This window comes from Xyrauchen texanus, chromosome 8 (assembly GCF_025860055.1).
Source record: "Xyrauchen texanus isolate HMW12.3.18 chromosome 8, RBS_HiC_50CHRs, whole genome shotgun sequence".
Lineage (NCBI taxonomy): Eukaryota > Metazoa > Chordata > Actinopteri > Cypriniformes > Catostomidae > Xyrauchen > Xyrauchen texanus.
In genome coordinates, this window is record NC_068283.1 from 1,525,486 (window position 1) to 1,539,740 (window position 14,255).

The 14,255-nt window shown below is 37.4% G+C and overlaps 1 protein-coding gene across 4 annotated transcripts in view; it reads left to right on the top strand.

The window, feature by feature from the left end:
• Window positions 1-14,255, top strand: part of LOC127647467 (centrosomal protein of 112 kDa-like) — a 308,426-nt gene that overhangs the window by 219,715 nt on the left and 74,456 nt on the right. For all 4 annotated transcript variants that reach the window (XM_052131726.1, XM_052131727.1, XM_052131728.1 and 1 more), the window contains exon 21: window positions 6,057-6,287. In XM_052131726.1, the coding sequence (XP_051987686.1) occupies window positions 6,057-6,287 (231 nt within the window). The remainder of the gene's footprint in view (window positions 1-6,056; window positions 6,288-14,255) is intronic.

Consider the following 14,255-nt stretch of genomic DNA (forward strand, 5'->3'; position numbering starts at 1 on the left):
AATGTAATAATATTTGGTCCTTAATGTAACAAAGGCCCTAAATGTAATAATATTTGTCCTTAATGTAACAAAGGCCCTAAATGTAATAATATTTGGTCCTTAATGTAACAAAGGCCCTAAATGTAATAATATTTGGTCCTTAATGTAACAATGGCCCTAAATGTAATAATATTTGGTCCTTAATGTAACAAAGGCCCTAAATGTAATAATATTTGTCCTTAATGTAATAAAGGCCCTAAATGTAATAATATTTGTCCTTAATGTAACAAAGGCCCTAAATGTAATAATATTTGGTCCTTAATGTAACAAAGGCCCTAAATGTAATAATATTTGGTCCTTAATGTAACAAAGGCCCTAAATGTAATAATATTTGTCCTTAATGTAACAAAGGCCCTAAATGTAATAATATTTGGTCCTTAATGTAACAAAGGCCCTAAATGTAATAATATTTGGTCCTTAATGTAACAAAGGCCCTAAATGTAATAATATTTGGTCCTTAATGTAACAAAGGCCCTAAATGTAATAATATTTGTCCTTAATGTAACAAAGGCCCTAAATGTAATAATATTTGGTCCTTAATGTAACAAAGGCCCTAAATGTAATAATATTTGGTCCTTAATGTAACAATGGCCCTAAATGTAATAATATTTGGTCCTTAATGTAACAAAGGCCCTAAATGTAATAATATTTGTCCTTAATGTAACAAAGGCCCTAAATGTAATAATATTTGGTCCTTAATGTAACAAAGGCCCTAAATGTAATAATATTTGGTCCTTAATGTAACAATGGCCCTAAATGTAATAATATTTGGTCCTTAATGTAATAAAGGCCCTAAATGTAATAATATTTGGTCCTTAATGTAACAATGGCCCTAAATGTAATAATATTTGTCCTTAATGTAACAAAGGAACTAATTGTAATAATTATTGGTCCTAAATTTAATAATGGCAAAATACCAAATGGCCTTCTAACTATGGTTCTAAACAAGACCATTTTGTATTTTGCCGTTATTACATTTATTGCCTTTATTACATTTAGGACCAGATATTATTAAATTTAGAGTCAGTATAGTTTTGGCCTTGTCCAATTCCCATACTTTCAAAATTTAACTCAGAATATCCATTCTAAAAAATCAATTTGCTAACTGTTTAAAACTAGGATAATTTAAACAAAGAATGAAATTAACACAAACCAATTTAATATTTATTGTGTGAAAATTATTTCTATAAATGTTTCCAAATTATTTCTATACATTTTTCCAAACACATTTGCCCCAATATCTATTTTTCATAAGCTAGTGTTGTTTTAAATCAAGTGAACAAAAGTGCCAGTGAAGAGCATGCTTGATATGAAATATGAGAAAAGTGATGGTTGTAAAACAAAGAATTTACAGTAAAAATCACTTGAGCGGAATATTTTTTTATTGGCCGTTATTTCAATCACAATGTAATTTTGCCAAATTACACAAAGTATAAATAAATGTTAGCTATGAAATTGGCTTTAGCAAGAGTCTGTCAATTTATTTCAAAATGTAAAAATGTCATTTCCATTGAAAACAATACAGAATTGGAGATTCTCAAATCTCAACACGACACTGTGCTGGGAATATTTGTGACTTTCAGAACAAAACTAAAAATAAAAATGACATATATCTCTTTTGATGCATAAACATACACTGTTGGACATTGTCAATACAGAAATATAAAAAATGTTTTATCGAGACTTTACCTTCTAGATGTCCACAGTGCTGTCTGTGCCCGAAGTGGAAGAAACGGACGTCGCCATCTTTTAGTCACCGTCACTATGGATACAGCTGTTAGAATACAGTTGTGACTTTGGTTGTTTGTTCATACAGACCGTATTCGAGCCACTACTGTAAGCTGTTGTATGAACGGGACATTTCAAGACTCACACCTGTAAGGAAATACGGTTGTCAATCCCAAACACTGACTGTGTGAGTGTAGACATGATGCAATGGTTATTGCCTTTAGTTTTTTGTGCTAGTTTCTCAGTCAGCTTTTCTTTTTTTCATTTCTTTTTTTTTCATTTCAGCACGTCTAAGCCCATCAAAGATGCATTTGAAAATTCTTCCCATAGTCCAGTTTGAGAGGTAATTATAGATTAAAGGCTCCTTCGAGCTGACATGTAATAGCTTTGTGCCATTTCTGCAGCACATAGGCTGGTGCTGTGGCGCTCTGACTGCATTGGACCCGCGCAAGCCTTGGCATCTGGGTGTTTTTGTGGCATGGCTTTGAAGTTCCCTGCTATTCCCCCAAGTGCCCACAAAACAACTTCAGACACTTTTCCGGCAGGCATCCATGTGATACATTAGCAGTCTTCCCTTAGGGATGTTTGGAAGCGTGAGGAGAAGAGACCAGACTCTACCACATGCCATCACAGAGCCTGCACGAGGGTTAAAGGCACTGGAAGCACAGATGATCTGATATCAAGATGTCACCTTATTAGAATGGGCACTTGGGGTATACTTGTGTGAATATGGCTGTTAGCTTCAGTTGTGCTGTTAATTGTTAATGTAATGTGTATTTAAACCTCTACTAGTGTCAAGCCAATGCTTGAAAGTCATTTTAAACACTGGTGTGAATTCAACAAGAATAATTGCTACTGGTGAAAGCACTATTTATTTACACAAGCTGGTTTAGCGGCCAATTCACTGAAGGAATTCTGCAGATAAAACAATGGAGCAAACACAGGAACGAAATCTGTGCTGAATGCTGTTCACTCGCCGGACTTCCAATCTTGTGGGTGGAATTTGAGCACGATATAGTGGAGGATGCAGACCACTATGATCTGGACTTTATGAAATCTCTGCACTGCATTTATAAAGTCATTTCAACAAAAAGTGTAAACATGAAACATTCAAATCAAAAATAGTTTGAGTTTGACCCCCCTGTTCTTTAATGTCTTTACAATGTATTTACCCTCTCTAATTTCATGGTTGCTCGAACACTCCATTAGTGTTTTTCTCTTTCGGCCATTAGCATCTATGTAATGTAGCCCTGAGGGTCAACATGCTCATCTCAAAGCCAACAGTGAAGGGTTCAAACCATTGGTCAGTTTGTTGGACAGACTCTGAATGAGGTCACCGACATGTTTATCGAAGGTTGAAACTCTGTTTAGGATTTCTTTTGTCCTGCCTTCACATTAGTGCAACAGCTCCTGTGTAAGCGCTCTTGGTATTTTTTATCTTCCTGAAATGAGTAATGGCAGCGGTACGTCATCCCCATGGGTAACTGACCTTTGATTTGTGCTAATTTTACTCATGAAATCTTTGTGGAATGCTGATCTTTGATGTTGAGCTCTTGTGGTTCAGAGATCAGAGGCGGTGCTTCTGTTTCCTTTTCCTGACGTGAACGGGCACTAATACTGCACTCGCCCTGCTTGGTTTGTTTGCTCTTTCATTTTCCCTCTCTCCTGAGTTTCTCTTTCACCCTTTTTTGTCACTTCCTGTTTATTTCTATTTTGCAGTCCAAGTATGGAATTCCCCCGCCCCGATTCTGTATCCCATAAACACATTGTCCATTCGGTTTAGGATGGTTGGAACCAAGGATGTCTGGAAGGAGACCTGGAGTTCTCTATATGTTAGCATTCCCATTTATCTCAATGACAGTTGCTCTGCTGGCACATGACACCCCAGAAGAATAGGGGTTACCATAGTTATGGAAAACCTGGTAATATTAGAGAATTTTTAAATTGTGTTTGCCAGGTCTGGAAAAGTCATGGAAATATTTATAGTATACCACTTAAAATATGCCATCTTTGCTCATGGCCACTGAGGTCTGGGCAGGGTGAGCCAACATGAACTGTGAATGTCAAGTGACTTAATGTCATGTAACTGATTACACAACATTCATTAGTGACAATCCTGAGCTGAGAAAGGCTGCTGACAAAAATGATATGACCATGTCAGTCACACTTTTTTTATTAACATTTTTAATCCAGTTAATTGCATTCAATGGTGATTAATTAATTGAGAAAGCCCTTCAGATAACAAAAATGCAATATTATATTGTATATAATAATTATCATATATTTATAAATAGTTGTTTAAATAATTATTTGATATTTATTAAAGATATTATAAATGATAAAAATAATAATTCCGAAAATTTAATTGCATTACATTTTTGTGGCAGACGAGTAAAGAATTGATGAGACAAAAAAGTATTTCAGAATCCAAGATTTTTATTACCATATAATTGAACAAAAGCCTGTTGAAATTGAATCAAAATCTGTCACAGATCCATTTATTATAAGGGCTTTTCTAAGGACGCTTCAGCTTACACCTGCATCAGACGGACAGTTGTAGAGCACTTTGCTTGCATCACGTCATAAACAGCATTTTTAGATTGCTCTGTCAAGTTAAATGTAGTTTGAAACTTAGAAAAACATGTCTCCAGATCCCTGCATTCGGAATTGTGCTCCATTCCACTGAACGAAAGAACTAGCCGTCGCTAGTGTCAAACAAGCCCGAGTGTGGTTTGTTCTCTGTACAGCTGCGCATTGGCAATACAGCTGGAGTTTCACTTACTGCCCCCTGCTGAAAACAGGTGGTACTTCAAGCTTGAAATGCTCCAATGGTAGGAACATTCCTTATTACAGTCAGGGGACATGATTATTTGTGTTAATTTGTTTAACACATTATATTCTATATAATTTATCACACCAAATTTATGTTAAATCGACAGCCCAAATATATCCTTGTGCGACCTCACGTACACATATGTGGATGTTACATTTTAACTTTACTATACATAATTTAAATTCACTTAAACATTCTGATCTCAGTTCAGAAGAGTCAAAAGACTAAAGATTTTAGTTTCATCCGACATGCCTTTCTTCAAATTTGAGCATTTTATCGTGAAATGCCACACTGTAACCAAAAGCTGAATAATGTTGCTTTTAGAGGCTTTATATGGAGTTTTTGAGACCAGTGCAGACAGACAGCACACTGGAGGTTAAGTCATGCACTAAATAGGGAGCAAGGGAGCATCCTATAGCTCTCTATAACTGCTCTGAGACCAGTGCAGACAGACAGCACACTGGAGGTTAAGTCATGCACTAAATAGGGAGCAAGGGAGCATCCTATAGCTCTCTATAACTGCTCTGAGACCAGTGCAGACAGACAGCACACTGGAGGTTAAGTCATGCACTAAATAGGGAGCAAGGGAGGATCCTATAGCTCTCTATAATTGTTCTGAGACCAGTGCAGACAGACAGCACACTGGAGGTTAAGTCATGCACTAAACAGGGAGCATCCTATAGCTCTCTATGCAGTTAAGTGTGTTCACTCCTAAAATCAGATCAGAAGTTCAGTTTCAGGCTGCAGATGATGTTTGGATCACTCAACATGTTTGACACACATGAGACAATGATCATCAGTACATAGATTCAACATTTATAATAGATCATTTGATTTGAACATGGATGGCAGTGATTGGATGATGCTGGGCATTACTTTCAATCTGAATTAATTATGCTAATATCTGATTGGTAAAATGCTTCAACACTGACTGTCACTTGTTTGTTTGACAGTGCAAAGATACAACATTGACATTTTGTTACCAGAGTAGAAAACAACATTGTAACAAAAAAGTCAAATCAAGTGAATTCATTTTTATTTCTGCTTTTCCCAGTAAACATTGTTCCAAAGCAGCTTTACAGAAAATCAGACATGCCTACAATGTCTCAAAAACACGAATAACCAACCCTTCTCGAAAAAGTAGTCCTGCTGTCCACATATATGGGCATCCATTTTTAGGGAAACTATTTGCTGTAGATATTTTTTCTTTTATTTCTTTTGGCTTGTTTATTAGGTGCTACTACAAAACAAAGAGGGACATGGAAAATAGACACAGTAATCACTCTCGGGTCTCAGGAGGATAAACAACATCTACCAGACGTTGCTGACTGGACTATGCTAACCAGCCAAACTTTGACCGCTTGGGTATCTTTTACAAAACCCAGAAAAGTCCTTCCTCTGTCTGTGAGTTGACCTCAGTGAATTAGCTAATGTCTCCATTTGTGTTTCTCTCCAGACAATCTCAGATCTAGAGGAGCAGGTACACGCACTGAGGAAGGAGCTGTTGGCGGCTCACAGTCAGAGGAAGCAGCAGCTGATGGAGTTGAGTCTGCTGCGTGAGGAGGAGCGGCAAAAGGCCACTCAAGACCAGCAAGTAGCTCTGGACCGTCTGCGAGTCGAGATGGATCAGGTGCGGCAGGACCTGGACAGAAGCCACAAGACTGAGAGAGAGCTGGCCCAGGAGAAGGTGGGTGAGACTCCTGACTAACATGTCAATGAAGAATGTCAAAACAAGGTTGCAGTTCAGGTCACATGACTCACACATTTACACCTGCATTATTGACATGGTGTGATGGTGACTCAGTAATCTCGCAGAACCAGACTTTACACTAAAAGGTAAAAGGTCTGGGGCTTATTGCAGCTGCCATCTAAGCGGCCGGTCAGCGTCCAAAATCCATTTTAAGGCAAGTCAGTGCACTTGGCGAACATCTTGGGAGCGCTCCAGGGCAGCTGTTTTCTATCGAAACAAGCGGCATGAACTTACAGCTCTTATTGAATGGGGAAAGACCAAAATCTCCAAAACGTTTGGTCAACATTATGATCAGTTAACATATTTCTAATCAGCAGTAAAACCTGACAACAATGAGATCGTAAAATGTGCTTCTCTAGCTAAGAACAAGGGGGCAAAGCAAAACATTTTACACACTTTTTACATTAGCCCCTATTTGCTCTGCTCTGTCTGTATAGAGCAAACAGACTCTGGTGTCTACAGTGGAAGTCTTGCATCCTTTTTATTTTTAAAGCTCTGGATTCCCGCAACAGAAATGAGCCGTGGAAAGCTGCTGTAATCCAGCCCAGGTTAAGCGGGAACTGACTAAAGGTGGTATTGATCAGAGAGTAATCCTGATTAGGCCCATCAAAGCAATTAGTTTTCATTAAACACATGCACCGCTGCACATCTGCTGCACATTAGCATACCATTTGGCCCCTTCATAAATCCTGAGACTCCATTTTGAAACCATATGTGAGTACATGACTGCACATAAATCCCATCTGTAGAGGATCCAGCTTCACTTTTCTCAGAATGTTCACTAACAAGGGTCAATCAGCTATGAGCTGGAGACTAGACTACAGCGACAGTAAAACTGGTAAAAAAAACGATGCGTTCAGCTTTATTCTCAGCAGAAATACATAGGTATTCAATTGTCAAATATACTGGTAGTTCGATGCAAGGCTAATCCTAAAATTAAAAAGATCTAACAATAGCAGTCCTTCTACAGTACTGATAGTACAGAGCATCGACTCAAATTGTTACACAAATCAAACTTCCTACCAGGGTTGGTCGATGTCCCCTAAATTGGCAGTTGACGATGTTGACAGTAAAACATCGCGATGGACGATGATATCGTCGGTGGGGTGGGGCGGGGCGGTGGGCGTATGGATTATATAATTTCATATAATTTTCAAAAATTATATTTAAAATTATAATTTCGTTATTTTACTAACCCAACTAATGACTCGTCGGCGCTTTATCAGTAGGTTGCACGACACGTGAAGCATTTTTTTTTTAGCTTTCACTTAAGAAGAGTTGTGCACTTTTTATTTTAATATATCTCTTTACATAAATACTATTTTCCACTTAAAAACTATAATTTCAGTTATTTTACTCACTGATGAGCAAAAGGTCGAGGCAGAAATGACCATGTACCTGCAGGAAATGGCCATTGATGGGGAAGAGGACCCGCTGACTTGGTGGAAAACGAACGACAAAAGGTTTCCGTTCATGGCAAGATTAGCACGGAAATATCTGTGCATATGTGCTACCAGTACTCCATCAGAGCGGTCTTCAGCACAGCGGGTAGTGTAGTTACTCAAATCCGCAGCTTATTAAAACCAGATAAAGTGAATATGTTGGTATTTCTGGCCAGAAACATCGAAATTTAAACATGGTCTATGGTGAAAGATATTAGACTTCTTTACGCATTTTTCACCATCCGTTGCGGAGCTATTCGATTTTGCATATTATTTTTTAAACGTTCATTTGTGTAGTTTATATGACCACTTTACAATATTTCAATAACATAATTTATTTTGTAGCCTTGAGTGTAGCCTTGAGTGTTGTTCCCGTTTTCTTGTTCTTTATTTGTTGTTCTTTTATGTTTTAAGAAATGTGTGTTATTCATATTCACCTTGTTTCTTTCATTTGATTTGACATTATGGATTTATGGCCAAGGAAATTTTTCTTTAAAAGTATTAACCAGACAAAAGTTATTTGACGTTCGCTGGTCTGGGTTTATCTTAAACTGCCGCTTCAGTGTATACAAGAGCTATGTGACAATGAGCAAGATTTTCTGAGACACTACAACTACTAATAATTCATTAATAAAGGCTATTTTCTTGTAGCCTACAACATAAAATATTTTAATCTAAATGTACAGTGTAAGACATGTAAAAAAAAGACAAGAAGCTAACAATGTCAAGATCAATATTTGTGCAGCCTGCCTGACACGGTATTTTTACAGACTAACACGTCAAGTCTCTGGCATATAGTACAGTATTTAAAATAGCATATATGCATTAGTTATATTCTCAATTTAATTTACAGAGCAATCCCTGCAAAGTTTTTAGGTTAACTATAGAAGAGACTAGGATTAGTGAGTCACAATAGCAAGACTCGCAAAAGGGGGCGTGGCATCACGATGGTTGCTCTACATCGTGATGTTGGTCAGCCATCACGGCACAACCCTACTTCCTACCAGCTGTTTAAGGACAAAAAAAAAATCCAACATGTCAAGATATCGGGTCTGTGCATCAGATCTTGCCATGTAAATGAAGCTTAATAAACCTGTGACTGTCTATTATGTTGTTAACGGCATTTTACAATAATTTGCCAACATTAATGAACTACATTAGTTAACATGATTTGACAATCAACAATAATTTTATATACTTTCATTTAGTAATTGTGGTCAATGTTAATTTCAACACACTTGAAAAATGATATATCTAATATATTATATTAATAACATAAGTTAATGCATTATGAAGTTACAATGAATAATTGTATTTTATAAATGGACATTAACCAAGATTAGGACTGGGAAAACGTCAATTTTCCAATGCATTTTTGTTTTAACAGTATCAATATTGATTTGTAAATCCCAAGATCAATCATTTACTCTGAGTTACCCTCTACAACACATTTGGACATGTGACCAATTTTTGACCTAAGTGACTGCAAATGTCTGCTATTAGCCACTGTCTGGTTTGATTCGTATGAGTCATTGCGGCGAAGAGGTTCAGCAGCAAGATCATTTCACAGTGTGTAAAAATATGGTTGACTTGTTCTGTGTGTCCAAAGACCTATCCATTTGTCATTAAATAATGTCTCTTTTACTATACTTTCTATTCTTTGTAGTCAGTTATTAATAAAAAATAACAACAAAAAAGAACAATTTAATTAGAATCACACATGGCATGGATGCACTAAAGAAATTAATCCTCCCTCGTTAATGTGCGTTCGAGGTGAACATTACATCTACATCTCCACGAGCGCTACATCTCCACGGCAACACGCTCAACAGCACACGTGATAAGATGTGCAGATGGACTGTCTCAGACATGGGGGCAATTGAGATTCGTCCTCCACCACTCAGATTGAGGTGTCACTATGCCACCACGAGGACTTAGAGCGCAATGGGGAGAAAAGGATGAAGTAAGAAAAACTCATTAATTTATCAAATAGAACCTTCTCATAAAGTGTAACCTGTTGTTAATATTAATCAAACTACAATACTGGAAAGACAAAAGAATGCTTCAGCCCACTACATGCAGAGTAAATCACTCATATTTGCAACCAAAGTTCGTGCTATGCGACTTATATATGTATTTTATTTGCCACTGTTGAGTAAATATTCCGTTTTTACTCTCCAGAGATTGAGTTGTGTAGTGGCGAAGAAGAACTTGAACACCGCTATCCTTTTACTGAATAAGAAGCTGGAGATTAAGAAGCTGGATACAGTCTTGTATTTGACAGCTTGTTGTGTCTCATGAGTGCACCCTGAAGGAAAATGACCTGCTTTGGCTGTAGCGGGTCTGGATCTGCCATGATCGTGCTGTCATCATCGCTTTAGTTCAGCCGTGAAATGGCATATCTGTGAGGGCACCATTAATGCAGACAGATATGTCAAAAGTTTGGAGCAACATGTACTGCCATCCAGCACTGTCTTTCCAGGGACATCCCTGCATTTTCCAGCAGGACATCTTCAAAACACAAACTGCCCGGATTACAAGTGCATGGGTGTGTAAGCAGAGAGTGTGGGTGCTAGATTGTCCTGAACTGTCTCCGATTGAGAATTTGTATATGTGGTGCATTATAAAACACACCATATGGCAACGAAGACCCCGAACAATTGTGCAGCTAAAGACCTGCATAATGGATGATATGGGGGAAAATTCCACTTTCTAAACTTAACAAACTTGTGTCTTCAGTGCCCAAACGCTTAATAAGTGTTATTAGAAGAAATGCTGATGATTCACAGTCGTAAACACTCGACTGTCCGTTCTTTTCTGGAGCATGTTTCAATCATCTGATCTGAAGTTACTGTTCATAAAAAAACAATGAAATGTACGTAAGGTAAAACATCATATAATGTATAGTTGTAGAGATTTCAATAGAGCAGTGGGTGAATCTAATTTACAAATCACTCAATTTTGTTTTATTAAAATTTTTCATACTGTCCCAACTTTTCTGGAATTGGGGTTGTATTTACAGATATTGTTAGTTAAATGGTTATTTTAATATAATGAATTAAATTGATATAAAAATGTGTGAAGTATTAAGACGTGTCATCCAGTGATGCAGGTTAGTCATCGAGATGCATAACAAACAGATGCTGTGATCAAGCTAATATGTATGCAGCGGCTCATGTGAGGATAGCATTGTCATGATTACACATATAGGGGTAGGTAATGTCAGACACAGATCATGTAAATGTATGCCTGTGAGAGAGAGAGCAGGCAGAAAGAGTATGGAGGAAAGTTAGGGAGGTACAACACTCCCTGATCTGTCTCTCTGGCCAGAGGTGCTACATTCATCCTACAGAGTAACGCTGCTCTATCCTAGCAAAAACATCTGCCAAACATCTGACTCAAACGCAAACCTCTCATTTAGACAATGTTTCACCGTTTCAGTCCATTACACGAGTTTTTAGTGGTGTTTGCTAAATTAAGCATCTCTGGTATTGTACATGCTTGCAGATATGAATAAAACCCAAACCCTAGAGTTTGGTCAATAAAGGCCTTTTCACACTGAAAGAGAGACGATTAGCTGACAAATGGCCCAATCACATCGAAAGCATCGCATATACTCGCCATTTGCACAATAACACATTTACAGTAAGTGTTGCTGATGGATTTTACTGCGGTATAGTAAGTGCCGCAACAAACCCTCTGTCTATCAAGAATGAGAAGTTAACAGAATAACCATTTAATCACAGTATAAAAGATAAGCAAGTTCTCTAGCCAGCCGAGTATCGTGAGTTTGTTGTTGATTTTGTCAATGAAGAAGAAAACATTCAAGACACAAATAAAATGCATATTATCACTGTCGGTTCAGGATAACTTCCTTGAACTACTTTAGCATTTAATGTCGGTGAAAACAGTTTTCTGTGCACTAGCGCCACCAATTGCTCTGGTTTTGGTAACTGCTGCAGCTCTTGAAACATGATCCAAAGCTGAAATTTGGGCTAGGGCAGTGTTTATCCCCATTCTATATAAATGTGGATTCATATATTAATGTTAGTTATTTTTATGGTTTGGTCAGGGCGTTTCCAAAAAAAGTCATTAACTTCATTGTCGCAAACAATTCTTGCAAAATTTGCATTTGGTGTTAAAGGGCCTTAATTAATCCTCCACTGTTGATCATGCGGCTTCTTAAGGAGAGATGTTCTATATCTTTTGTAACTTTTCTGACTTGTGGATAGTAAACAGGTAAAATTTGCATTAAAGGAGGAGCCTGTCATATCTAGAGACCTTGGGTGGACTCTCTTCTCTCCTGTTAAAGGAATGTTCTGGGTTCAATACAAGTTAAACTCAACCGACAGCAGTTGTGGCATTATGTTGATTATCACAAAGATGTATTTTGACTTTATCCTCCTTTTCTTTAAAAAAAAGCACAAATGTGTGTTACAGTGAGGCACTTAAAATGGAAGTCAATGGGGTCAATCTGTAAATGTGAAATACTCACTGTGATTTCCAATTTCCTTTGTTGCCATGACAACATAACTACGTAAACACTACAACCTTAAGACGACCATAAAAATGTCAATTTAAACAACTTTACTGCTCATATAATTCGTCATTTTTATAAAATTATAAATGTCACATTTCTGTCTCCGAATAGTGGTCCCATTGACTTCCATTGTAAGTGCCTCACTGGAACACAGATTTTTGCTTTTTTTTTAAAAAAGAAGGGACGAATTATAAATATATATTTTTTGTGGTAATTAACATTATGCCTCAAATGCTGTCGATTAAGCTTAACTTGAATTGAACCCGGAATATTCCTTTAAATGTCACTAGAAACACCTTTGAAACCTAATAGCGATGTTGTAGCAACCTCTAGAACACACTAGCAACTTCAAAGCAACTCAAAAACCCTTTCTAAACACTTAAAAAATGTCAAACATCATGAGAGTAGAGACATTTCTGAGCATTTCTACTTACTAAGCCAAAATGCTTTAGAGACAGCTAATGATTTCATTTATGTTATCTCTCCGCAACTGCGTCACAGCTTCTTTTCTTGTATGATTCAGAGGGAAAAGGTGAGCAATTTTCTTTTAGAAGTTTCCAGATTCATAGTGATTCGGCCTGATTTTAAGCTGAAATATCGTATTCTTTTGATGCTGAGAGAAACGCTGTCCTCTGCAGTCAGTCGCTCCTGAAACTGCCAACCAGAGTTTGAAGGCATCTCACAGATCTCAGAGAAAGCAAAGAGAAATCCATTAAATCCATGAATGGCTTTTCATGAAAGAAACTGGCCTTTTGAAGGGAAGCTTGTGGAATAAAATAATAAGAAACAAAATATCAGTAATGATAAGATCATGTGCTAGATTGTTCCAACGTCAGACGCTTAGTGTTAAGAAAGAGAGATAAAAGTGAATTTATTTCAGTCTTTGTTAACAACAAAAGTTTATCTGGCAGTGGCGAGTGTGTGTGTGTGTGTGTGTGTGTGTGTGTGTGTGTGTGTGTGTGCGCCACCACCAGAACCCAATCTCCATCCAGCACAGAGAACCCTGTGAGCCTTGTTCCTAGGAGATAAACCTTACTTTGTTCTGCAGCTCACAGCCAGCGCCTCTGATGCTCAGATGTTCTTTGTACTTGCTTCTTCTGTAACTTTTGAGCAATGGCTATACAAATCAGGGCTTCCTGGCCTGAATTCCTATGGATTCAGCCCTTTTCATGTCTTTGCTTTTGCTGGAATGCTGCAGATTCCTCAAGGCAATCTAGCAATTGGAAATGTTATTAAGTTTGAAGCTCAAAGATTGTGGATTTTTAGCTTACTTTAAATCCTTAATCACTGGATGCAGTTCGATTTGATAGCTTTTTGATTTACCTCAAGACATCTGTGTGAACATTAGCTTGTATTACTAGTCTGAACATTATCAAGTTATTTATTTTTTTATCACGAATCCCTTCGTCTTATTTATATAGCCTACAATTCGTTGTCAAGCTAGCACTGCTTATTTAATTGCCATTCTTCTCTCAACAAACACACCTCCTTTATAAACAAAAGCGCTCATTATAGACTACACCAGATTTATTTGCATCAGATACAAATATTAGCAGATGCAAGTAATGTGGTGCTAATATTTTGTAAGTTTATAATTATTATAGAAATAAATGACCAAAAGTTCAGCCATGCAACTCTCTGTGGTGCAGGCTGATAGGTTCTCTGAAATGGTATCTGTTAAGCTGTTTGGCTCGCTCACATGTGACCGGTTAAGCCAAACGGCTCGCATGATATACGTTGATTGGTCCTTTGACGTGTAAATGGGTAGCCAATCAATTTGCGTCTCTCTCTTTCTCTGACATTTAAAATGCAGAATTTTGCAAATAAGCCTGTTTCACTGTAGCGCACTGCAAGAGTATTTTCTTAAAATGCTATTTGCTCAGCTGGTTGCTGGGGCTTGCACGATAAGGTCTGCTTTTGGCC